Source organism: Antechinus flavipes, chromosome 3, assembly GCF_016432865.1.
Source record: "Antechinus flavipes isolate AdamAnt ecotype Samford, QLD, Australia chromosome 3, AdamAnt_v2, whole genome shotgun sequence".
In the NCBI taxonomy this organism is placed as follows: domain Eukaryota; kingdom Metazoa; phylum Chordata; class Mammalia; order Dasyuromorphia; family Dasyuridae; genus Antechinus; species Antechinus flavipes.
The window spans coordinates 530,580,266-530,607,882 of NC_067400.1; the positions used below are offsets into that span (position 1 = coordinate 530,580,266).

At 38.1% G+C, this 27,617-nt stretch overlaps 3 protein-coding genes across 10 annotated transcripts in view; 2 read left to right on the forward strand and 1 right to left on the reverse strand.

Moving 5' to 3' along the window:
- PCF11 (PCF11 cleavage and polyadenylation factor subunit) overlaps nucleotides 1–3,222 on the forward strand; it is a 29,651-nt gene extending 26,429 nt beyond the window's left edge. For both annotated transcript variants that reach the window (XM_051987217.1, XM_051987216.1), the window contains 4 exons: nucleotides 158–313; nucleotides 539–631; nucleotides 980–1,015; nucleotides 2,666–3,222. In XM_051987217.1, the coding sequence (XP_051843177.1) occupies nucleotides 158–313; nucleotides 539–631; nucleotides 980–1,015; nucleotides 2,666–2,881 (501 nt within the window). In that variant the 3' untranslated portion in view covers nucleotides 2,882–3,222. The remainder of the gene's footprint in view (nucleotides 1–157; nucleotides 314–538; nucleotides 632–979; nucleotides 1,016–2,665) is intronic.
- A 720-nt stretch (nucleotides 3,223–3,942) lies between these two features.
- The window catches only part of ANKRD42 (ankyrin repeat domain 42), a 146,878-nt gene continuing 123,203 nt past the window's right edge, over nucleotides 3,943–27,617 (forward strand). For all 7 annotated transcript variants that reach the window (XR_007952161.1, XM_051987223.1, XM_051987224.1 and 4 more), the window contains exons 1-2: nucleotides 3,943–7,520; nucleotides 26,142–26,305. Coding sequence is in view for 6 of the 7 variants with exons in the window: in XM_051987223.1 (XP_051843183.1) it covers nucleotides 7,508–7,520; nucleotides 26,142–26,305 (177 nt within the window). In the remaining variant the exon portion in view is untranslated. The remainder of the gene's footprint in view (nucleotides 7,521–26,141; nucleotides 26,306–27,617) is intronic.
- Nucleotides 8,130–14,935, reverse strand: LOC127555136 (disintegrin and metalloproteinase domain-containing protein 17). Its single transcript, XM_051987228.1, has one exon. The coding sequence runs from the start codon at nucleotides 14,904–14,906 to the stop codon at nucleotides 13,788–13,790; it is 1,119 nt and encodes a 372-aa protein (XP_051843188.1). The 5' UTR covers nucleotides 14,907–14,935; the 3' UTR covers nucleotides 8,130–13,787.

Below are 27,617 nucleotides of genomic sequence, written 5' to 3' on the forward strand. Positions count from 1 at the left end.
TATACATGCTCCCCTACCCTGATTCTTCCTTTTGCACTTTTTTGGGGGTACTAACATTGTATTTTTAAAGGGTTCAAACACAAACACACAAGTGTTCAGTATTAGGTGGAAAAACCAGTATTTTGATATAGAGTTTATGGTAATATTTTTTTTAAAGGACTGGATAGAATTTGAGGAAATAGCTGATTTGGAGGAACGTGCAAAGAGCCAGTTTTTTGAAAAAGTACATGAAGAGGTTGTGTTGAAAACTCAAGAAGCTGCTAAAGAAAAGGAGTTTCAGAGCGTCCCTGCTGGACCAGCTGGGGCAGTTGAGGTAAGGGAGAGAGAAAATTCAGGTGCTTTTGCCAAAAAAGAAATCCTAATAATGGTTTTGTAAAAATTGCCATTCAAAAAATTATAAATTTCTATGCTGACATTTTATATAACTGTTATTAAATTCCTTGCTTCCTTATATGTAATGGAATTTTGACAGTGATATTACTAGCTACTAGCATGTTGTTTTTTTGTTGATTATTATTTAATTTGTCCCGTTTTCCAGAGCTGTGAAATATGTCAGGAACAATTTGAACAATACTGGGATGAAGAGGAAGAGGAATGGCATTTAAAAAATGCCATCCGAGTAGATGGAAAGGTAATTTTTGGATACTTTTGATAACTGTAATGAAATTATGTGGAGTCTATTTTTTTGGTTATTTGGAAATTTAAGGCTTGTAATTGATAACTTTAAAAATTGCACTATGGCAAAAATTAACTACAGTTTTTATATTTAATTATATAACTATAATTGCGTTTAAAGTACTGGTAACTTTAAGAATTTATATTTTGAATGGAAAGAAAATTTAGTTTTTTAGCTACGATGATTGAAATATTTAAAAAGAAAATTGTAAATAGAATTTCTGGTCCAGATTGTTTCCAATTAAAATAAATGCATGTGAAGAAAATAAACATTGTAGCTTAACTGTCTCTTTCCTTGCTTCAGATTTACCATCCATCATGTTATGAAGATTATCAAAATGTAAGTTCTTCTGATTGTTTTGTTTTCATGTTAACATATAAGCCAAATGTCTGCTAACAATTTTTCTCTTATGGAGTTTTCCCCCTAGTGACAATTTCATCTTTTCACCTCAATTTAAGCCCCTAGTGATTGGCAGAATTGCATAATAAGGTTCAATGGCATTTTGAATAGCAGATTAGATTTGGACACTTGGATACTAGGAAAGATTTTTTTCCTCCTAGGTTATTTTTTTTTTAACTGGATTGTTGCTGCCATATGTCAAAGCAGGGAAAGGAAGCAAAGGTAGAAATGGCGTTGAGATAGATTGATTTTTTTTTTCTCCTAATTTTTCTTACTTTGTTCAAGTAATCATGTAGAGCGTGACCTGCTGATGTTGATGTTCTGATCGTGATTTTTAAAATAAGGGGTTCAAAAGAACACATAAAGGAAGTATTCCCCTTCCCCCCAAAAAAAATCTTTATTGTTTTTGGTGTCATTAAGTTTGAAACCCTAAGTCTTTTTTTCCTATTCTACACTAAATTCTGTTGATTTCACTTCTTGCCTTGTATGATTTTAATAATCAACACTACCTAGTTTAAAGCTTGAAAGCAGGTCTAGTTAGTGTAGATCAAGAATAATAGCTTTGACATTTCAGGAGATCTTGATTTTAGTTATTTTCTGTGTGATCTTGGGCCAACACAATTTCTGGGTATTAATTTGTTCATATTTAAAATGTGAAGTCTTTTTCTGAAATCTTCTTACAACTGATCTTTCCACTTTTTTTCCCCCCTCCATCACACATATTACTGTTAGATGCTAAGTGAAAAATTCCTTTTTAGCAATTCAAGCCCCATAATATAGCATAATGGGAATAGGTTTTGGATGCATATGATGGGTTCAAGTTCTCCCTCTGCCACTTAGATGAACTTGGAGCTAGTCTCTTTATTTTTCCAGGTCTCAGCTTCTTTATCTGTAAAGTTAAGAGATTGGACTCAGTGATTTTTTAAGTCAAATAATGATAAATCTCCTGAGGAGTTTTCAGTCTTCAATTTCCCCACTCCCACCGTATTCTGTGTCCTAGATTTTTTGGAATGTTTTCTTCCTTCTGCCTGTTGAAATCTTAACTTTTTTTCCAGAGACTAACTCAAATGCAACTTTATCCACAAAGTCCTAAAATTAATTTCTTTCTTATTAAATCGGAAATATTTTAAGCCAGCTTATTTTCTTTGTTCTCTTTTATAGCTTTTGCCATATTTCTTGTTCCAATTGTCTCACTCTTTGTGTACCCATTTGAAGTTTTCTTGGTAGTGGTTTGCCATTTCCTTCAGCTCACTCATTTTTAAAGATGAGAAAACTGAGACAGACAGGATTTAAGTGACTTACCTCGGACAATAGTCACGAAGTTAGTAACTGACTCAGGCCAGATCTGAATTCAAGATGATGGGTCTTTTGGCTCCAGACTTTATTCACTGTGTCACTTAACTGCCTTGCCATAGTTTTTATTGGTATTTATTAAATGTACTTTTGTTGAGGAGTAGGCAAGGCATTTTCCTTCTCTCTTCCTCCTCCCTCCCCTACTCCCCCATCACTGCAGAATAGGTATGTATAAGATTTAATAGCATGGAAGTTATAAACGTTATTAATATTTGGGTGATACTCTTACTTTTGTAGACATCTTCATTTGATTGTACACCATCTCCCAGCAAGACACCTGTTGAAAATCCCTTGAATATTATGTTGAACATTGTCAAAAAAGAATTGCAGGAACCTTGTGACAGTTCCAAAGTTAAAGAAGAACCAGTTGATATCACACCAGCTTGTACAGATGACAGCATAGATACACCTACTGAAATTAAAACAGAACCTGATACAGTTGAGTCAGTTTAAATAAAATGAGAGGTATGTTTTTCTTTAAAAAAAAAAAAAAAGGAGCTGCTGTGTTATAGTTGAATCTAGAAGGTGGAGAATTTTTATATATGTGTATATATATCTATATATATATATAAGTATATATATAAATTACTTAGCTGAGGCAGGGTCCTTAGCTATCATTTGGTTAATAAATACATTTTAGTATTTGCATTTCCTACTGCCTGCACAGTTTCAGGTGCTCGTTGTGTGAAAGTTCTGTAGATGCGTGCAAATTTAACAAAATGAAATTGTATGTGTAAAATATGTACAATTTTCACTTGTGGAACTGTAAATTATAAATAAAAATATTTTTGCTATCCATGGAGTGTAACGTTTATGCACACCAACAAATAAAGACAGTGTTTCTGTACTTTGCATTGGGTGGAATTAAATAGCGACCTCAGCATAGACCTTTTTTTTTTTTAACTAGAAGCCTCCCATGATTAAAAAAGAAAAGAACGATAACCAAACGAACCTGAAGTTAATTTTCATCCTTCAAAAGGGGATAATCAGCACTGCAGGGCCTTTCTCAAGTAGTAAAGTCTAGAGTTCAAAAAAAAAAAAAAAAAAAAAAAGAAAGAAAGAAAGTTTTAAACTTAACAAGACAAACTTACATACATATCCAGATTTAAAACAAAACCAAATGTCAGTTTTACAGAAACAAATGAAGCAACTTTTATTCTTAAAAGTGGACACCCGTGCCATCAAACATTTGATTAACAAACAAGTATACTTAGTAGCTGAAGGTGATTTTAAATGACACTTTTCAATCTGTCAGCAATTAAAAGATGAACATAACATTTTTTATTTTAAGTCAAAGGGGGGAAATGTAAGAATGTTCATTTTGAAGCATGGTTAATCTTTTCCTTTGTTGATTTTGACTGGATTAGATGATAAATCAGATACCGTGAGATGTTAATATTCATACATGTAATAAATAGAATGATGAAGTAACTTTAAGGTTGTATCTCTTTTTATTTCATGAGTGGCTTTAGAATATATGTCTAAATTTTAATCTTGATAACTTCATACTTTAAAATACTATTATAATATGAATATGAAAATATTGTGATTAGTTGGGATTGTTTTTAAAGGGTGGTTCTTAAATTTATTTTGATTTTTAACCTTTATAACAAGTTCTTAACATGGGACCTACAGATCCATCCTGCTTAGAAGAGGAAAAATGCCATTTTTATTTCAGTATAATTGATTTTCTTTTAAATTCTATATATTTCATTTTATGCACTGAAAAACCTAAAGAGGCTCATAGGCTTTATCACGTCAAAGCAATTCAAGACACATATATTTGTGTTAATTTCCTATATATTTTTAACAAAACCTCTTATCAGATTTCTCTCTTACAAAATGAGGAAATAGACTAACAATTTATTCACTTTATTCAAGCTCACATTCCCAATAGTGGAATTTAGACTTAAATATAGGTTTCCTGGCCTGGAGTTCAGTTTCCTTTTATACCAGTATAATCTTATTTGGAAAACATACTTGAATGCCTAACATGATCTGTTATTCTGGGACATTTACTTTCACTAATGTGTACTGAAAGATTCCCTAAAAGAATTTTTAGCCAACAGGATCTATAAACTTAAAAAAAGAATAAAATTTTCAGTACGATTTCCTGTGTAATTCCATGTATTTTTTTTTTAATGTTTATAAAGTGATCCAAGAATGTCATCTAGAGACTGCCAAAGTTCCTTACATAAAAATGTTTAAGCCCTACTCAATAAATTAGTAGATAGTTTTAGTTTTAATATCTAAAAAAATCATCATGTTATGGTCAAACTGATACTGGTGCTATTCTGAGCTAGCTATTGGAAATACAAAGACAAAAATATATTAGATCTTACCCTCAAGGAGCCTATATTCTAGAGAGAGGGATATAATTTCATGTTAAATAAATAGAAGGTAAGAAAGAAATGGCTGGTACCTGAAAGCCTTTTTGGTTTGATAGATTGTATTAGACCTCAACTCAAGTAGACTTGTGAGACTTCAATGCCACCTTACGTCATTAGGTGGGTACTGGGTGGGGTATTAAGTGGCAGATACAGAACTAAAAGGAACCTTTGAAGGCTATGTAGTCCAAAAGTTAAGTGCCTTGCTGCAGAGTCACAGCTATAAAAGTATCAGTAAACATTAACTGAACTTGTGTGTTCCAGACTCGGAGCCAAGACTATCTTATATGCCATCGTGCCTCAATGATTTTTTTAATAGCAAAGTGCCCAGTAAATACTAGTTGAGTGACATTGAGAATTTGTTATATGGCTTACAACAAAATTGACATGTTGAGTGTCAATCTAAATAAACTGTGATTAGATCCACTGAACTATGTATGATTTAAATAATTGGTTTTATTAAAACAGGCTGGTAGTAAACATTTTAAAGAACTTTTCTAATATATGTCAGTTCTAATATATTCAGTAGGTGAATTAATATTGTCTAAAATTTCAAATTAGAATTAAAAGTTTTCTTATGTTAGTACCTTTTTAAATAATGTTTACCTGTTAAGTGATGGTCTTCTGTCGTTTCTATGTCCAACTCTGTATGGACCCTATTTGGGGTTTTGGCAAAGATACTGAATTTTCTTCTCCAGCTAATTTTATGTAGGAGAAACTGATGCAGTATTAAGTGACTTGCCCAGAATCACACAGTTCAGTGAGGTTGCATTTCAACTCATGAAAATGAGTATTCCTGATTGGAAGCCTAGCACTTAATGCACCATCCAGCTGTAAAGTGACTTGCCAGAGGTCACACCAATAAATGATGGTAAAGCCAGAACCAGAATACTATCTTTATTAGTCGAGACGGACTAATACACACACAGACACACACAGACACACACGCACAGAGTTTTAAAATGTCACAAATTCTAGCTATATATTATGTGTATGGTACTGTGGAAAGTGGGGAATACAAGAGAAATTTTAGTAAAATAAAGGATCTGATCTTTCCTTCCAATTCTAAATTTACATCTTATAGCACAGTCTCTGCATACAATGTTTAGGATCTTGTACAAGATTACAAAAAACAACAAAACAAAACCCCAAACTTTATGTATAGTATTGCTGTTCAGACATTTAGTCACCTCCCACTGTGACCCAGTACTGACCACACTTCATTGGGTTTTCTTGGTAAAGATGTTGGAGTGATATGCCATTTTCTACTCCAGTGGATTAAGGCCAACAGATTAATTGACTTGCCCAGGATCACACAGCTAAAATGAGGCTGAAGAGGATTTGACTCAGGAAGACTCATCTTCCTGACTCCAGATGTGACACTCCAGGTGGGTCACTCTGATCCCGGGCAAATCAATTCACCCTGTTTGCCTCAGTTTCCCCATCTGTAAAATGAGCTGGTGAAGGAAATGGCAATTGGCTCCTCTATCTCTGCTACACAACGGGACAAAACTGAAGCGATGAGAAACTTGTAGGCTCCAGGCCCCAAGCTCTATCCTTCCGGTCATCTAGCTGCCTCTCTGTATATTACCGTTCCCTCATCAGGGCCGAGGAGAATGGATTATTCAGGGTGGCAGGCATGGATCGAGGTGCTGGACTCCCAGTCTAAGGCTTTTGTCTGAATCCTGTCTCAGATCCCAGCTTGGGGAACCCTGGGAGGGTCCTATTAACTCTTGGCACTGGATCAAATGAAATAAAACATGTAAGGAGCTTTGCAAACGTCGAAGTGTTCCATAAGTACTAGTTATAAAATTCTGAGCAGAAATGGACAGTGTAGCTCAATACCTTCACTTTTTAGATAGGAAAGCTGAGGCTCCTAGGTGAGACTTGCCCCAAGGCTGAGCTAGGAACATGTTTTCTGACTCCAAATTTGGCAGTCAATCCTGGATTCTTTTCGCCCTTTTGCTGCTTTTCCCACCCTCCACTTCGTCCCTCCCTTTTTTTCCTTCCTCTCGCCTCCGTGGGGTGTTACAACCATGGTTTTTGTCAGGAACGGGGGCCGAGGCTCTGAGTTGAGCAGTGAATTGTCCGAGGTCACACAGCTAAGAGACCGGCGGAGCGCCAGTCCCTGATCCATCACATCGAACAGCCCCCCGCGCCCCACCCCCGGGCCGGGCACCTACACGGAAGGCAGTCCGGGTGGTCCCAACGACGGCGCTATTCACACAACCAGCGTCTCGGGACGAGAGAGGAGCAATCGGAGGCTGCTCCGCCACGATTATTTGAGCAGATGAAGTTAACAGACCTAAGGCCGAGCGGGGGGCAATCCCTCGGGGAAAGCTACCTCTCATTCAGCCTCCCGAAAGACACGCAGCTCAGCCCACGGGACAGTAGGGTGGGGTTGGGTGGGGTGGGTATATATAAATATATATATATACGGGGGTGGGGTGGGTGGGTTCAGGAAAAGTGGTCGGCCTTCCAGGAAGCGGAAGTGACGTGACTTCCCCGGATGTTTACCCGTTCCCGAAGTAACCTGTACCCTCCAGATTCCTGACTACGGGGAGTTGGAGGTTGAAAGCTGGAAACCGATAGCGAAGACAGAGACGACTGTGTCGCCGAAGGCGGCTGGGGGTCGTCTCAGTGGCCTCAGGAATACCCCTTGCCCGTGTCCATCGCCACCCCCCTCGAGCCCATGACCGTCTCGAGTGAGTCCGCCCAGCTGGCTGCTCTCTTGGGCACGGCTCCTGCTGCCTTCCGGAAGGCAAAGGGTTAACCGTTTTTTCTTTCCTCCCTCCCTCCTAGCTGCGATCAGTCCCGGGGGCAACTGAGTCGGCTCTCCCCTGAACTCCAAGTCAATTAAAGCGTTGGGGAGCGCTTTTGGCATCCTTCCCCAAAGGGAACTATCTTCTCCCCTATCCCTACTGTAGGCGCTCGCAGCCTCCTCCTCCACCCTCAGAATCTCCTCCCCCAGACCTCTTCTCCGGGCTTTGCTTCTGTGACTCTTCCTTTCTGGATGCCCCATTTTCCCGACTCTTTTCTCCGCTAAGTGGGTTTGTGTGCCCTACTCCGGGAACCTTTTTCTAAACCTTTCAATGTCCAGCTCCCTCTAGAGTCTAGAAGTATCCCATGCCTCTTACTTCCCCTCTACTATCTTCCAGCTTCGGAGAGGATGTATGTGAATTTTTTTAAAAAATTGAGACTGAACCCCAGCTGCTTCCCCGCCCCCCCTTCATCCCTTTTACACCTGTTCGTTCTTTCTCTTTCAGTTTTTACTGTTCTCTGTTCAGTCCTATGTTCAAAGTTCAATTTTTAAAAAAAACATATTGTGAAAGAAGACAGAGACCCAAAGGCATAGCTCTAATTCTTGTTAGTATTTTTACTAGTTAGTATTCTAGTTAGTATTTTTTAAATGCTTACTGTATACCAGTATTGTGCAAAATATTTTCTTAGCACACAGAAAGGCAAAAGACAGCCCCCACTCCAAAGGAACTCACAGTTTACTGAGGGTAAAAACATACATTAACTATCCACAAAGGAGATATAGACAGAATAATTTGGAAGTAATTAACTGAGGGATCAGAAAAGATTTCTTGTAGAAGGGGACCCAGTAAGTGGACAAGTGGAAGGAGAACATTCCAGACATGAGAAACAGCAGTGGAAATGGAAAATGAGAGTGGCTTGTTCCAAGAACAGCTGGGAAGCTAGTATCTTGTTTAATTAGTCAAATAAGAATTTTCTTTAATATATAAATGATAAAATGAGATGTTTTGTTATCTGTGTATGCATATGATAAGCGAATCAGCCTTGGAGTCCAGAAGATCTGGATTTAAAACTCCAGCTTTGACATTGACTAACTGTGATAATAGTCTCGTATTAGTCTTAGTGCTCCAGGTAATTGTAAGACTATAAATTACCGATGTTGCATATTTGTTTGCATGGATAGAGGAAATTTCCACTAGAGATCCTCTACATTGATAAAATTACTTGGTTTGATCCAAAAAGAATTTGTGCATGTGTGAGTCCTCCTTCCATCCAAGTCTTCCTCTTGTGTCTTTATTTGCCCTTATTTCTCTGTCATGATATGGAAGTAACTCTGGGTCCTCAAAAACTTGGCTAGTGGAACACAAAATCTTTTGTACCTCTTGCCAAGCTAGAAAAACTTTTTTATCCACAGTATACCCCTGATGATAAAGGAATAATAGAATTAAGATCTGCACTGGTGAAGAATTTCAATGAAATTTCAGATAACTTTAATTCAAAGGCTAAAGAAGATCATACTTTATACTTGAATAAATAAATAGGGGTATTATAGTTTAATGATATGAACAAATGAGCTTAATAATGCCAGACAAATTAGAGATAATTTACAAAGGCTTGACATATAGTGTGTGAAACTGGATTTGAATTCAGATCCTCCTGATTCCAAGGCTGGTGCTCTATCCACTGCACCATCTAGCTGCCCTTTCTATCACACTACTCATCTGATTTTCTTTCTATCTGATTGTTCTGTCTTCTTTCCTAGATTTCCATGGAGCTTTTTCCTGGGCTCTTTCATAGTATTTCATTTGGTGATTAGCTTCCAGTTTCAATTATTAAGAGAAGGTACTTATTAAGAGAAGTTTTCTTGTAAACTGGGATTTTAATTTGGATTTAAAGGAAGCAGGGGAAGTCAGGAAGGTAGAGATAAGGGAAGGAGGGAATTCCAGGTTTGGGGAACACAGCTAAAAGACATGGCCAGAGTTAGGGGATAGAGTATCTTGTGTGAAGGACAGCATCACTGAATCATAGAATACATGTATAATACTGGAAAGATAGGGAGGCAGATTATGAAGGATTTTGAATGCCCCACAAAAGATTTTATGTTTGATCCTGAAGGTGGTAGAGAGCCAATGGAATTTATTGAATAGGGGGTGTATGGTTAGATTTGTGCTGTAAGAAGATCAGTCTGAAAAGATAGACAACAGTGGCATGAGACTTGTACAAGAGAGACCAGTCATCAGGGTACTGTCTAGATATGAAGTGATGAGATTTTGAACTTACTATTGTGGCAGTGTCAGAGGAAAAAATGGGACATGGTATATGAGTGAACAATGTTATACAGATAAAATTGATAAAACTTGTCAACGTATTTGATATGGGGAATGAACATAAGGATTCAGATCCGGTTTCACACACTTAACACTTCCCATCTGTGTGACCCTGGATAAGTAATTTATGTCTACTTGCCTCACAAAAAAAAAAAAAAAAAAAAAAAAAAAGAATAGTGTAATGGAAACCTAGAGACCAGCTGTGAAATCTCCAGTGCAACTACAGAAGGCAAATTATGAGCCCTTGAACCCCAATATAGCAAGCGGGACTTGACTAAGCCACTCAGAATGGAGGGCAATCTGCAGCACTGGCTCTAGTGCATTCAGTGAGAAGCTCCTGTCGCCTTGCAGAGGAAGCTTGGGACAATCTCCTTTGTGCCCTAAGAGCAGATCAATCTTTAAAAATGAGGAAAAAAATAAAAGGAGCTGTGACTATAGTTACTATGGAGACAGGAAAGACCAGAACACAAACCCAGAAGAGCACAGCAAAGGCAAAATGCCTTCTGGTCAACTCTCAAAGGAGCATATGAACTGGTCCCCAGTTCAAAAGGCTGTCTTGGAAGAGTTCAGAAAGGATCTTAAAAGAAATCAAAGAAAATTAGGGAAAAAAATGAGTGTTGTAGGAGAGTTATGAAAGTTTGGAAAAGGAAGCACAGCTATTGACTAAAGAAAACAATTCCTTAAAAAATACATTTGGTGAAATGGGAAAAAAAGTACTGAAAACAACTCTTAAAAAAAATAGAATTTGCAGAATAGGAAAACAAAATCCACTGAACAAAACAGTTCCTTTAAAAGTATAATTGGCCAAATGCAACAGGTTAAAAAAAAGCTAACTGAAGAAAATAATTCACTAAAAATTAGAATTGGACAAATGTTAGTGAATGACTCAACGAGAAATCAAGAAAAGCCAAACAAAATAAAAATGAAAAAAAAAAAAAAAAGAAAATAGTGTAAAATACTTCATGAAAAACAGCTGACCTAGAAAACAGATCCAGGAAAGAAAATCTAAGAATTGTTGAACTACCTGAAAATCATGTTGACAGAGCTTAGACAAAATTTTTCAAGAAATCAAAAAGTTTTCAAAAGAAAACTACCCTGATATCCTAGAACCAGAGGATAAAATATTCATTGAAAGACTTACTAATTAGCTAGTTGGCACAGTGGATAAAGCATCAGTTCTAAAGTCAGGAGAATCTGAGTTCAAATCTGATCTCAGACAAGCAACACTAACTGTGTGACCCTGAGCAAGTCACTTAACTCCAATTGCCTCAGCAAAAAAAAAAAAAAAAAAAAAAAAGACTGATCACCTCCTGAAAGAAACTACAAAGTGAAAACTTCAAGCAATATTATAACTAAATTCCAGATTTATCAGATTAAGGAGAAAATACTGCAAGCATCCAGAAAGAAACAAAACGTTGAGGAATCATAATCAAGATTATTCAAGATGTAGCAGCCTCCATATTAAAGAATTGGAGGACTTGGAATATGATATTCTGAAAGGCAAGGGAGCTTGAACTACAACCAAGAATCAGTTCTCCAATAAAATTAAGCATTATCTTTTAGGGGAAAAGACAACATTCAGTAAGTTAGGAGTTTTTCAGTCATTCCTGAAAGAACAGAAAATTTGTTCTCCAAATACAAAATCCAAGAAAACATGAAAAGGTAAAAGGAAAAAGAAAAAAAAATATATTTTAAAAGTTATCATACATCCTAGTATGGGAAAAAGATATATGTAACTTTTAAGAAGTGTTAATTCATCAGGACAATTAAAAGGGATATTCTTAGAGAATGTAGTTAAAAGTTGACTTTAATGTGATATACAAAAGAAATTAGGGGTGGAAAAGTGATTGTCCTGGGAGAAGAGGAAAGGAGAGGTAGAATGAGATAAATTATGCCACATGAAGAGGCACAAAAGACCTATTATGGTTGAGACAAGGAGTGGAGGGAAAAATGAGTATTGTTTAAACCTTAATCTCATCAGATTTTATTCAAAAGTAATAACAAATACTTAGTTTGGCATAGAAATTTATCTTACCCTAGTGTAATAGGAGGGGAAAAGGGAAAGGAAAGGGGGAGGCTAATAGAAGGGAAGGAAGAAGTAGAAGATAATAGAGAAATGAAAGGGGGTGGTTGAAAAAGAAGATTGAGAGAGGTAGGGTCAGAAGCAAAACATTGGTGAAGAGAAAATGGGTAAAAGGAGAGAGAAAAGTATAACTTGGGAAAACTATGATGGAGGAAAATACAGAATTAGTAATCTGTTGTAATGATCGTGTATTTAAAATCAGCCGGAGTCAGGAACTCAGGTTAAGGGAAAAATCTTCAGTCTTTATTCAAGTGAAGAGGTGAAAAAAGATTGCGATAGCAATATGGGCAAGAAGGATTGCGACAGCAATATGGGCAGCTGCGACAGGAAGCCAGCTAGCAGAGCAAGTGAGGGCTGAGCTCTCCTCCCTTTCCTTTTTCACTCCCCTGCCTCCACCCACCAGAATCGACATTTCCTATACAACACATCAGGACTTGCACAAAGAGTAGGCGGGGGCCATTCTTTCTCCAAGCTTATATATTAATAGAGTATGGTCCAATTACTATTTAGCCTCATGTGCTTGGGACCTCAGTGCATCAACTCAAGCCTCAGCCCATTACATCTCCCGCTTTCTTTTGTTTTTGAACACAGGTGATCATGCCATCCCTGACTCCTCAGGGAGATCAGAGCCCCCAAGGGGAGATGATCACATCCTCCCTGACTTCCCAGGAAAGGAGGTGAAAGCACCGAAAAGGAGGTGATCACGACCCCCCTGACTTCTCAGGAAGGGAGGTGAAAGCATTAAAAAGGAGATAATCACACCCTCCCTGACATCTCAGGAAGGGAGATGAAAAGCACCAAAGGGAAGTGGGGGTTGCTAGCAGGTTTCTGGGCTCAAGGGTCTTATTATGCACAAACCCATCAGCATGGGAAATATTACACAAGCACATAGCAACAACGCAGAGGCTATTAGTGATGATTCTCCCCACAGTCAGTGCAGGCTTGATGTGGTGTAACAAACATGAATTATTCACCCAATTAAGGGTATAACAAAAAATATGAATCAACATTGTGTTGTAAAAGATTGCCAGAAGTCCTAGAAGGAGAGTATGTAAACAGCAGTCACACATAAATCTTCTTCAGAAGCCAAGAGATAGTCCAAAACCAATCTATTGTCCATTGCTTCACATATCAGGGAATCCAATGATTCCCCCCAAGTTTTTGAAGTCCAGCAAAAGTCTTTTTATGTCTTAGGGAATCCAATGATTCCAGCAGATTTTGAAGTCCTGTAACAGTCATATCATTTCTCAGAGAATCCAATGATTCCTGAGCGCTTTCAAGTCTTATGTCTCAAAGAATCCAATGATTCCTGAAGGATTTAAAGTCCTACAACAATCTAATGTCTCAGAGAATCCAATGATTTCTGAGGGTTTTGAAGTCCAATGATTTTCTATGTCCATGAGTCAAATGCCATAACTGCCACACTCTTTCAGTGGTGAGCACAATCAGCAACAGAACCACCCGATGTTTCTTGGGTCTTCTCCTTTGTTTCAAGGGTCTGCTCTGTCTCTCTGCAATGGACAAGGCAAATATGGCTTGTTGGCACCCATCTGATTCCTTCTCCACCTGTAGAGATACAAGCAAACCCTCTCCCCCAAGCAATTAGCCTATCTGGTCCCTTCCATTCACCACTTTCTGGGTCTCTCCACATCACCTGGCGATTATCTAAAGATAGTGGAGCTGCTCGCACTGGACACTGCCCTTCCGGTGGGTTATAAAACCTGTCTGCCAGATCCAGTGCATCTTTGTCAAAAATCAAGAAGTTAATAGTATAAAGGGCTAGATTTAGAAGCTCTCTAGGGTTACCTGTGGCTCCCCCTTTTCTTCTCCCTCTCACAAAAGGGAATACACTCTCCATCTTTACACTTTCCTAAATCCAAGCAAACAGTATCATCTGCAGCATTTCCAGGAGGGGGACATTCACTGCGGTTACCTGTACAGTAGGATACACCTTTGCAGGTAGCATTAATGGCCTCTTGGCATTTCTTCTCAGCTGTCTCAAACTGACAGTCTTTATAGCAAGGACTATTTCTATCACTACACTGAACTCCTTTTTTCAAAGTACAGTTTGCATTGCAACAGGTGTCATTGTTCAGATACATAATGCCAGGATCACATTCTTCTCCTTCATCCACTCTGGAATTCCCACATACATTGTTGTTTCGTTCTTGAAAACATTCCCGAGCCTTACTTTCAATAGTCTTGAAGATGGATTGTTTACTGCAGTTTGAAAACATCTTATTATTCTCATGGTCTCCACTCACAGCTATTGGATACATAACGTATTTTCCTCCTTGATCTTCATTTGGGGCACATTCTGCTAAACCATCAGGATCATGTTCTGCTCCAAAATTGTGTCCCAGTTCATGAGTTGTAACCAAATCAGCTTCCTTTGTAAGGATGGTTTTGCCATAATTTTTTGTGCTGGTCAAGCCACTATTCAGAAAGATGTTCTTTCTCCCAACTGAGCTATAATAAGCTTTTGGACAAACACCTCCATGACTGTTTGTTCTGGGAGATCCAACATATGCTAATCCAAGAGTTCCCATGTCAAAATCTTGATATGTGAAAAGATGTGCAAGACAAACTTTTGATGCATCTTCAGCTATATCAAAGCTGAATTGCTCTAGTAACAACTTCACATCCCAAGCATCCTTCTCTTTTTTGGGATAACTTTTTGCCATGTTAAAGTGCTTTTCACCAGGTTTTACCTCTTGAGGTGTCTTGAGGATACGAATCTGCTCTATCTGTATGCTATAACCTTTAAAACCTGCATTGTCCCAAGATGTATTTCGATAGATGTCATCAACTCTGTCAATCAATTCAATTAAGTAATTTGTAGTTGTGCTCTCTTCCCCTCTGCCCATGTACTTGTAAAAACGATGGTCTGCTACCACCAGTAACTTGCATGTATTCTTCATTGGATTTGGAGGAGCTTTTTTCTCTCGAACATGTACTGTATGTTGTTCCCTGTTTGTCTTATACTCACTTAAGTTCCTGGTCGCTGGAGACTTCTTCAGTGAAAGTAGGGTCCTTGGTTGCCACGATTGGGTGCCAATTGTAATGATTGCGTATTTAAAATCAGCTGGAGTCAGGAACTCAGGTTAAGGGAAAAATCTTCAGTCTTTATTCAAAGTGAAGAGGTGAAAAAAGATTGCGATAGCAATATGGGCAGCTGCAACAGGAAGCCAGCTAGCAGAGCAAGTGAGGGCTGAGCTCTCCTCTCCTTCCTTTTTCACTCCCCTGCCTCCACCCACCAGAATCGTCATTTCCTATACAACACATCTGGACTTGCACAAAGAGTAGGCGGGGGCCATTCTTTCTCCAAGCTTATATATTAATAGAGTATGGTCCAATTACTATTTAGCCTCATGTGCTTGGGACCTCAGTGCATCAACTCAAGCCTCAGCCCATTACAATCTGTGAATGTGAATGGGATGAGTTCTCCCATAAAATAGAAGCAGATAGCAGATGAGATTAAAAGCCAGAATTCTACAATATGTTGTTTACAATAACACAGTTGAAGCAGAAAGATACAGAGTACAGGTAAAAGGCTGGAGCAGAATCTTTTATGCTTGAGCTGAAGTTAAAAAAAAAAAAAAGCAGGGATAAGGATCCTGATCCCTGATTAAGCAAAAGCAAAAAAAGATCTAATTAGGAGAAGGAAACTACATCTTGCTAAGGTACCATAGATAATGAAGAAATAGCAGTCCTAACCATATATACAACAAATGATATAGCATCGAAATTCTTGGAAGAAAAGTTGAATTGCAAGAAGAAATAAGTAGCAAAACTATATTAATGGGGAAATCTTACTCTCTCTCAGAACTAGAATAAAATAAACAAGAAAGAAATTAAGGAGGTTAAGAATTTTAGAAAAGTTAGGTATTGATAGACATTTGGAAAAAAATTGAATGAGGATAGAAAGGAATATACCTTCTCAGCGGTACATGGTACCAACACAAAAATTGGTCATGTATTAAGGCATAAAAACCTCACAACCAAATGCAAAAGGGCAGATATACTTTTCAGATCATGAATCAATAAAAATTACATGTAATAAAGGGCCATGGAAAAATAAAACCAAAAAATTAGTTGGAAACTAAATAATCTAATTCTAAAGAATTAGTGGGTCAAGCAACAAATCATAGAAACAATAATTTCATGAATAACAGTAATGAGACATTTTACCAAAGCTTATGGGATTCAGCCAAAGCAGCTGATTTTATGTCACTAGATGTTTATGTGAATAAAATAGAAAAATGAATTGGGCATGCAGCTTTAAAAAGCTAGAAAAAGAACAAATTTAAAACCCCTAATTAGATTCTAAATTAGAAATTTTGAAAATCAAAGAAATTCATTTCAATAAAATTGAAACTAAGAATTTAGTTTAGGAGTGATAGCCTGAGAAAGAAATGAGAGTTGGGAGGATTAGACATTACGGAGATTAAATAACAGTTGGGATTAAGAGGAAGAATGAGAGATGGAATGACAGATTGTTTTAAGAGAAGGAAATTTTACAGTTTATGAACATGGAAATAGTACATTTGTGGTTGATAGCAAGATCAAGGATATGGCTATCTCTGTGTATAGATGAGGAAGAGTGGAGTAGTAGATCATGGCATGAATAAATTGTGGACCTGGGAGGACAGGGCATGAGTATTGGAGAGTTTAATTTTACTAGTATTAGGACAAGAATTGGGAGGAGGGGAGGAGAAAAGATTGTGACCCAAGCACTGAAACTAGAGGGTTGTCTTTCCAGAATTTCAGTGTAGTGGTAAATATGGATTGAATGAACCTCTGAGGAAGAGGTAACCTTGAGGAAGAAGGTTACCAAAGGAGAGAGGAAGAACCTGGAAGAAGCAATAGGAAACGAACATTCCATGAGTATGATTGGAGGGAATGAAACAGTGCTGGAGAGGATAGCCATTGAGACATTTCAGGAGTGATCCTGGTCTTATTGAGAACCAGAAGATGAAAGGAATGGGGAAGGAAAAGATGGAAGATGAAGCATGTTTGTAAGTCATGGATTAGGCATATTCACTTAACAAACTATTGAAATACAAGTTTGTGTGAAATATTTTGCTATTAAAGCAAGGGCCAGAGAAGATATATTCTCTTCAAGAAGCTTACCTTATATAATATGACCTGTCGTTACTTTGTTTAAATTGTGTCTGTCCTTTAAGGCCTCTATTCCCACCTTTCTATAAAGATTTATAGACCTAAAAAAACTGAGGCTTACAGAAACCAAGTCAGTCATTTATTTGGTGCCTTCATCAAGTTTAGTGGAGCCAGGTTGAAAGTCCTCATTTTCATGCTCCCCAGTTGAATGTTTTTTCCATCTTACTAATTATGATCAATTACCCTTGACAAGGTATTCTTAGAAATGAGAATGAGTTGAACCACTGAATCTGGGATGTGTGGGGTGCTATTCTGCTCCCCCATTGCAGTCTGTGTCCAGGCTGTAGAGCAGCACAACATAATCATAGATTCATGCAAATATTCACATCTCTTGTCCCTCTGATCATTTCCTCAGGGGACTGATGACAATCCTTGTGCATCTAGAAATTGCATTAGTTACCTTGGGGCCTCAGACTTCTGCAACAATATTATTTCTATGAGTTTCACCCAATCCTAGCTTCTTGACTTTTTTCACTAGATTTCTGCACATTGGATTAGTATTAAATAAACATTTCCTTATTCCAGAAAAGCAGAATCCTCAAGGATCCTAGAATGTAATTGATTCAATCATGCCCAACTCTTCATGACTCCATTTAGAGTTTTTTTAGATTAAGATTCTAGATGGTTTGGCATTTCTGTTTCCAGCACAGTTTACAGATTAGAAACTTAGGCAACCGGTTAAAATGATCTGTCCAGGATCACATAGCTAATGAATGTCTGAAGCTATTTTTGAACTTAGAAAAACTAGTCTTTTTGACTTTAAGTCCAGAACTCTGCCCACTAAGATCCATACTTACCCTATAGCTAAGGCATAGGCATAAATAAAATAAAGTTGACTTTGCCAAGTAATAAATTAATGGTATAGCCTTGTCCCCCAAATTTTAAGCTCTTTGAAGACAGTAACAATATTACATATTTTTTTTCCTGAACTTGACAGCATCTAGTATAGTGAAAGGTGATTTAAATACTTTTATAAATATCTGTTGTCTTTTCCTTTGCTTAAGTTGACATTCTTAGTATTTTCTTTTTAGTGACTTCTCATCATTCTTTTCCTATTTAGATACCTTTACACTCAGTTGATCTAATATACAAAGCAGTTTGAAATAATTTGCAATATGTTATATCACATAGCTGGTGTATGATATATTGTTTGACACAATATGAACATATGAGTGACTAATTGGTAGATGTATTACTGTGAGTTGGTTAACGTTATACTCTTGTACTTCCAAACTCTCAGAGAGAATTGCTTGGGAGCATTGAGAACTTGGAGTTAGGAGTGATTCATTCAGCTAAATACTAGGGACACAAAAAGAGGCAAAAGACAGTTCTTACCCTCAGGGAACTTATGATCTAATAGGGGAGGCAATATGAAAACAAATATATACAAAGAAGTCTGTATATAGGATAAATAAAAGATCATTAACAGAGGGAAGGCACTGGAATTTAGAGAAATCGAGGAAGGTTTCCTGTACAAGATGTCATTTTAGTTTGGACTTGGCCAAGGAAGCCAGGGAGGTCAGTGGTTGGAGGGGAAGATAAACAGCATTACAGGCATGGGAAAGAACCAGAGAAAATACCCAGAACTGAGAGATGGAGTGTCTTATTCATGGAATAGTCAGGAATTCATTGTCACTAGATCAAAGAGACCCAGAGGTTCTGTTAGGGACCCAGAAGTTCAAAGCCTTCTTCTGATACTTAGAAGCTCTGGGAGCCTAGAAAGTCCTTTTCCCTATTTTGAGTAGTATAATGTTATTCTTTGGCAAAGTGGCAAAAATAATTCTTGTAGTGTTTATCACCTCATAGAGTAATTATGAGGATCAGATGAGGTCAGCTATATAAAGTCTATAAACATTATAGAATCATAAACTTTTTTTTTTTTTTTTTGGCTGGGGCTCTAATCATCGTGCCACCTAACTGCCCCTAGAATTGTATATGCTTTTTTTTTTTTTTTTTTAGGATTTTTTAAAGGTCTTTTTTTTTTATTTTAATTTTTTAAAAATAATTATAACTTTTTATTGACAGAACCCATGCCAGGGTAATTAGAATCATATAAGCTTAAAGGATTATCTAATCTACCCCTTACCCCAAACATAAATCCTCTATAACATTCCTGACTTTTAAGTAGTGATCCTGCCTCCTTAGAATATGTATATCAGTATCTCCTTGATGCAGCAACAATTTTTGAAAGAAAAAACTGAAAATTGGTAAATGTTTACATCAAATTCTAGCTACTTGCAATTTTGGTATCACTAATGAAATAGTAGGAAATGGTGTAGGATAGTATATACAAAATCGTCCTTAGAGTTAGGAAAATTTGGAATGAAATCCTGCCAGCTATGTGGCCCTTTTCTGTGCTATGAGCAGTTTTCTCTTTGAATTCTTCCAAGAGAGCTTTGTGAGATGGAGACCAACTCATATCACCCTTTGGGGCTTCATCTAGAGATGGTTTGCCTTTGTGCCCTCAGAGTTTGAGGTCTGTTCTTCTCTATCTCCATAAAAGCTATCTATGATCAGAGCCCTTTTTTTCTTTTTTGATCATTTTTAAAGATTGAGGTCTGCTCTTAGAGCAGAGGGGAGATTGTCCCAAGATTATTCATCTTCAGGCAACAGCAGCTTCATGCTGCCCGGGTGCTAGTGCTGCTGGCTTCCTTCACATGCTGGATGAGCATAGCCAAGTCCTCGTTATTCTGGGGTTCAGGGGTTTACTATTTGCCTTTTGTATTTGTGTTGGATGTCTCACAGCTAATGTGCTGATCCATTGGCTTCTGAACCAGAACATAGTAGCCAATGTAACTGTATTTTTGCTAAGAGCCTCTTGGTAGATTCCCACAGTGTGTGAATGCCACAACTACCTGGGTCCCTGTGCTATACCTGTGCTGGCCACCTCCCCTATTCCTATGCTGGCTACTTCCCCTGTGCCTGATTGAAACAGACCTTTTCTGAAGTTCTTCCAAACTATTTTCTGCTGAAAATTTGTTACACTCCAAATATTTATGAATTCTGTCACTACAAAACTAGTTCAAAAGCTTCATCTGGTATTGATCTGAGGGAAGCCAAGAAGAGCTCAAAGACCTGTCTATTCTCCACTAGTTTGGCTCTGCCCTGAGAATTCTCTAAGACAGAATAGTTGCCAATTTGAGTAGTAGAGGGAATTTCTGTACCATAGTGTTCCTACATTGATGAAATCACACACCCAGACTAAAAAATGAAATGTATTTCAGTAATTCTTATCCTATAATAAGTTAACTTTTTGTAAACAGTGATTTAAAAGCCATGTGATTTTTGCAGTTCTTTTCCTCTTTCTTGATGCATTCTTTTTTAAAAAAAAAAAATCTATTTTTTTATATGCACAGGTAATTTTTCAACATTGTCCCTTGCACTCACCAACTTTTTTCCCTTCCCTCCCTCCACCCCCTCCCTAGATGACAGGCAGCCTCATACATGTTAAACATGTTAAAGTATATCTTAAATATATGTGTACAGATTCGTACAGTTCTCTTGTTGTACAAGAAAAATCGGATTCAGAAGGTAAAAATAACCTGGGAAGAAAAACAAAAATGCAAATAGTCCACATTCATTTCCCAGTGTTCCTTCTCTGGGTGTAGTTGATTCTGTCCATTATTGATCATTTGGAACTGAATTGGATCTTCTCATTGTTGAAGATATCCACTTCCATCAGAATACATTCTCATACAGTATTGTTGAAGTGTATAATGATCTCCTGATTTCATTCAGCATCAGTTCATATAAGTCTTTCCAAGCCTTTCTGTATTCATCCTGCTGGTCATTTCTTACAGAACAATAATATTCCATAACATTCATATACTACAATTTACCCAACTGTTCTCCAGTTGATGGGCATCCCTTCAGTTTCCCGTTTCTTGCCGCTACAAAGAGGGCTGCCACAAACATTTGGCACATATAGGTCCCTTTCCCTTCTTTAAGATATAAGCCCAGTAGGGGCTACAGGATCAAAGGATATGCACGGTTTGATAACTTTTTGAGCATAGTTCTAAATTGTTCTCCAGAATGGTTGGATCTGTTCACAACTCCACCAACAATGCATCAGTGTCCCAGTTTTCCTGCATCCCCTCCAATATTCATCATTATCTTTTCCTGTCATCTTAGCCAAAAGGTGTATAGTATCTCAGAGTTGTCTTAATTTTCATTTCTCTGATCAATAGTGATTTGGAACACCTCTTCATATGAGTAGAAGTAATTTCAATTTCATCATCTGAAAATTTTTCATATCCTTTGACCATTTAAATTAATGCATTCTTGTAGTGTCCCCTTTGGGCTATTCTTAACTGCCCACCTGTTGGTGGCACAACTAGGCTAACTTACCAGTCTTTGGGCACCAACCTGGATCCAGACCAACTAGGAGGTAGAGGTTAAGTGAAAGAAGACTTTATTCTTAGATAGCACATATTTATACTCCCCTGAGGATCTGAGGTAGGGGAGGTCCTTTAGGAACTTGGACAGGCAGGTCATAATGAGATTGATCAGAGAAGAGGGAGGGAGGTGTGGTAGGCTTTGAGAGCACTAAGGAGGGAGATGGGGCTATGCCCCACCTTCACGTAGAACTTGCCTGAGTCCTGGTCCTTCTCATCCTTCAGCTCTTCCAATATGCCTTGAACTGCATTCCTTGCTCCTAGAGGTTTTTTAACCCATATATCTCCCTTTTTTTGTTTAATGCAGTGTCTAGGGGGTGGGGTCCTCAGGAATGTCCTGTGAGGTTAAGGTATTCACTTTTAACCTGGTGTATAGATTGTGGAAATATGCAGAAAAAACAGCTAATCATGACTGGTAAGCAAAATAATAGCAAGAAAGCAAAAGCTATCATAGCACCAATATGTATAAAAAGGGGGCAAATGGTGAGGAGGTGTGCTTGATCCATTCAGCCAGTTGTACTATAACATCTCAGGACTGTTTTTATGACCATTGATTGGTGTAGTTAGTTGTTAAATAGATAAGTTGTCACAAAGATTGCAATTCCATAGTGAAATCTGTGCTTTGAATTTCAGCCAATGTTTGTGATGCATTGCACCAGTGCTGTGAGAAGGGAAAAGGAGACGCATTGCACATCTTATTAGAGGGTAAAGAGGTTACACATATTTGAGAGTATCTTCCATCAAATGAGATACTTCTCAATTCTATCCAAAGGACTTCATTACCCAGTTATTGAGTAATTTCTGCTAAACATTGGATTTGTCCTTCCAGTATATTATCTAATTTTGCCTGCACTTGAAAGGCTTGGGCCATTTTGGGGGCTAGATCCTGAATTTGGAAAACTAGGTTAGTTTGTGCATAAAGTTCTCGAATTTGAAATTCTTCAAAAACAGACATAGCTAAAGCTAGCCCTCTTACTACTCCTCCCAAGTCCCTTTTGTGTCTCATAGGCAGAGCCTGACTATTTCTGTGCCATGCTGCATCCTCAGTGGTGGCAAATTAAGGTTCAGGGGAGCGAGCCTTCAGGAGAGTAAACCGCTGAATACCTATTAGAAATAAGGTAGAATTTGGAGGATATGCTTGGGATCTTATACTATCTGAAATTATGTATATCTACCTGGAACACAGGTTTGTCTAATTCGGGGTTTTTCGAGGTAACGTTGTAATTGGAATTACTGCATATTAGGAATCTGTAACTTGGTGGGGTCACACCTTGTGTTTCAGAGGAGTAAACCATGATATCACAACCTATATTAGACTGATGTTCATTGGTATAGTTAGCCCCATCATGACCAAAGAGGGATCTAAATGCCTGGAAAGTCGGGTCTTTGCATGGTTTCAAATTATATCTACATATGTGATATTCACATATGTTCCCAGAACAAAAGCTGCTACAGCTTTCCAGAGTCCTGGGTGTTATACTTTTTGATATTGCATTACTGGTTTTGGAATCTCAAGTGGTCTTTGAGTGATTGCAGTATTGGGTCATCTATTCAACTAGGAATATATCTGAATTCCCTGTGTATCATTATATCAGGTGTCTTGGAGATAGCCCCGTGCTGTCCAAGCAGTATGTGGGATGGGCCTATGGCAATCCGAGAAAGAGGGGCCATAACAGGGTTACAGGTCCAAAGGTGCAGTCTAAAAGGCGGGGTTCAGAGTAATCAGCATACACCTTCCACAGTACCCCACCCATAGTCAAGTTTATATAAAGAGAGTGCTGAACATCGTATCCACAATCAGTATTCATGATGTGCCATGCCCCAGGAGCCGAGCCACTCATAAGCAAAGTCTTTTTGTTGTTGGGGAAGGCACTTGGTCTGTCATACATATAACAATACCCCTGATAATAAATATAAAGTCTTTTAAGGTCTTAATTCTTGATTCCCTGAGGGGTAGGTGCTTACTAGAATCTTCATCAGTCAGGGAGGTAACATTACCACAGAAAAGTAAATCTGGGGAGGGTTCATCCCAGGTCAAAAGTCGTCTGAGGCCCACATTCACTAACACCCATATCTCTCTACCTTGTTGTTCTTCCTGCTTTAGTTCTACCATAGGTATAGAGTCTGTCTGAGCTAGGGCTATTTGACACAGAATGGAGAAAAGACATGTTAATGTCCTGAGATCAGCGGTCTTAGTCCTTTTATTCCTATGAATCCTCCTCTTTCCCCACTGTTTCTTCTTTAGGTGTCTCTGTCTCCTCACCTTGTCCTTCTCTTCTCTCATAAATGGTTTGGGTCCATTAAGTAGGGAGCCATAGCTCTTTTCCATCTGCATCTGTAACACATAAGAATACCAGCCCCTTCAAAAGAACTCAAGTGGAGCCATGCCATTTCCCATCCTCATCTTTCCACATAATGCTATCATAAGTCTTATTAGGAGCCTGAAGTGCTGTTCTCATAGGAGTGTCTTTTCTTTCATCAGGGGCATTTATCATATGTCTTATGGCTGGAGATAATGCATCTTCCCAATTGACACACAAAAAGTTATATGTAAATACAGCTTTGTCTGTATCTGACTGGTTTAGCCATCAGGGGCTAATGAGCACAATGTTTTACTATATTACGGGTTTGTTCCTTGATAAGGCCATAAAGGCATTGTAAAGCAGATGCAGGAAGGTGAAAGGATTCATGGACTATTCCTTTTGTCTTTCTCTCCCTTTCTTTTGTTCTTCCTCATCACTCCTTGCCTCACTTCTTTACTCATCTTCTAAATTTATGTCCATCATATTGATATTTGCCTCGTGGACACTCCTTTTCTTAATTATGGAACACTCCAAGGTAGGAGCCCATTCAGTTCCATTTATGTCCATCATATTGATATTTGCCTCGTGGACACTCCTTTTCTTAATTATGGAACACTCCAAGGTAGGAGCCCATTCAGTTCCCTTTTCCTTTTTGCTACTTTACTTTAACCTTTTTGTTTAATAAGGAGTCTTTTCAGTGTGTGATGGGCATCTTCTACAAGGGCATGGCCAGTAGGATTGTATGGATTACCAGTAACATGGATAATCCCAAAGGTGGAGAGAAAGGTTGCAAAATGTTTAGAGGTAAAAGCTGGCCCAGTATCAATCTTTATGGCTGCTGGGATCCTTTAAGAGGAAAAACAGTGATGTAGATGTTTAATCACAGCTATGGTTGTTTCTTTAGGGGAAGCTATGGCCCACATAAATTTGGAAAAAGAACATGTAATATCAACTCGCCCCATATGGCCATTCATTTGCCATAGCTCATTAGGGGCTCTTTCACAAGGGTTAACTCTAGCTGGAGGTAGTGGGGGGGAGGAAAGGCACACAATGAGCACAATGTTTTACTATATTACGGGTTTGTTCCTTGATAAGGCCATAAAGGCATTGTAAAGCAGATGCAGGAAGGTGAAAGGATTCATGGGCTATTCCTTTTGTCTTTCTCTCCCTTTCTTTTGTTCTTCCTCATCACTCCTTGCCTCACTTCTTTACTCATCTTCTAAATTTATGTCCATCATATTGATATTTGCCTCGTGGACACTCCTTTTCTTAATTATGGAACACTCCAAGGTAGGAGCCCATTCAGTTCCCTTTTCCTTTTTGCTACTCTTGCAATTCTCCTTTTCTGTCTGCACTTCAACATGCACTTTGAGAGGGTTTAATTTAGTGCCCTCAGTGGTGCTTCGTATTACTTAATATATCAGGTGATGTTCAGGGATTTCCCTGGGATTTTCTCTTTTATAAGAGGCCATCTGATGTCCTACTGTTCCCCATCTGTTTAAAAGAAGGCTGTTACACCCATGGGCAGCATAATTGTATAGTATCTATAAATTCCTGCGAGGTCCTCATGTCTATTTCTATCCCCACTTTCTTAATGATCCAACATACTTCTTATCCCAATACTTCCCGGTCTGAGACTCTTACAACAGTTTGTCCCATCCCTAACTTTCTACTCACTAGAATAGAGTTCTGTTTTCTTCTCACCCTGTAGGCCTGCTACACGGTGAGGTCCTAGCTAAATTGTCCCTGTTCGGGCGCCACTTGTAGCATCCCCTTTGGCTTACTCTGCCCTCCCATCGGTGGCACAGCTAGGCCAACTTATCAGCCTGGATCTCACAAATACAGATCGACCAGGATGTAGAGGTGAAGCAAAAGAGATTTTTATTCTTAGATAGCACATATATATACCCCCCCTCAGGATCCAGCGAAGGGGAGGTCCTCTAGGAACCGATTACATAGATGAGCAGGTCATAACGGGATTGGCTCGAGAAGAAGGAGGGAGGTATTCTAGGCTTTGAGAGCATTAAGGAGGGAGATGTAGTACCTGGAGTCAGACATGCCTCTTGGGGCTATGCCCCACCTCCACACAGAACTCACCTGTGCCTTGGTCCCTCTCATCCCTCAGGTCCTTCCACATGCCTTGAACCACATTCCTTGTACTTAGAGGTTTTTTAAACCCTTACACATTCTAATCCAATTTTGATTGTGATAATGTAGATAAAAGGACTTTATGAAAACTCTGATATTCTGTAATCTTTTAAACTTCATGATATTTCAGATTCCAGGAAGAAGATTCACTTTGTTAGTATACATGATGCAGTGAAAGCTGGTGATGTGAAACAGCTAGCAGAAATTGTAGAGAGTGGAATCAACATTAATGAGGTTGATGTCCTCCATAAATTTACCCCTTTACATTGGGCAGCACATTCTGGAAGTTTGGAGGTAAGAAGCTTTAAAAATACTTATTAAAAGTGGATGATCTAATTATTGAATTTTAGCAATATCATGCATCCAGGTGATTTTTTTTTTGGATTGGATCTGTGATTCATTGATATCAGAAATTTCTTATTAGCAGATTGTATCCTGTTGCATAATCTAAGATAGCATTGAAGCATTGAAATGTCAAATAAATGACTTAAATACTCACCATATATAAAGTTCAAAATAAGTATTTGCATCTGAATTGGGTAAAAATAGAATAATTGATATGCCTTCTGCTTATTTTTCCCTTGTTATCTATAAAATACTTCATTTTTCATATAGTATTAATGTTTTTCCTCTGATTCTCCTGAGCTAGCATATGTTCTAAAACAGAAGACAGTTAAAAGTACTTTAAAATTGTTTTTAGGGGCATCTAGTTGGCATAGTAGATAGAGCACCAGCCCTGAATTCAGAAGGACCTGAATTCAAATTTGATCTCAGACATTTAACACTTCCTAGCTATGTGACCCTGGCCAAGTCACTTAACCCCAATTGCCTCAGGGGGAAAAAGATTGTTTTTGGTATGGTTGTGTAATTTGACTGCTTTAAAGGAATTCATGGTGAGAGAATCCTCTTCTACTAATTCAGGTTAGCAATTGCTTGGAAGCTTAGCCTCAGAAAGAGTAGCTTGGGGACTCTGAAAAGATAAGTAATTTACTCAGAATCATAGAGCTAGTGAGTGCCAGAAATATGAAGACCTTTTATCCAGGTTTTCTTGACTCCAAGGTCAGCTCTTTATCCACTATGTCATACTGCTTCTTGCCTAAGATTTATAAACTAACATAAAATTATACTTTTTAATAAGTGGTAAAAATAACTGACTGACAGTTTTGGGCTTTAAGGATACATTTATGATAATTAAGTAGTGCTCTGTCAGTCTTTTATAGTTTATAACCTGCCCTTACTCTTGGATTCAGTGACACTAGGTTCCAGACTGTTCTTTGAAGAAGACACTGTATGTTTTTACTAACAGTTCTCCATTCAAGGAATATTCTCTCTCTTCATCTCTACCTCTTTACTATCAAGAAGTTTCTGTAAAGTCTAGTCCTGGACTAATCAAGCCCCCACTTTGTCTTTGTTGTCTTTTAGGAAAAAAAAATTAAGCCTAACCCATGTTGGGGGTTATGTATAAATACCAATTACATACCACCCCATCATGGTGAAGTCCTAAGAATTCCACCATTTAATTTAACTTTTACTGTCAAACCTAGCATAGGCAGAGATAAGAGAAAAGGAAAAAGAAAAAAAGTATAGCCTTTCTACTTGAAGAAAT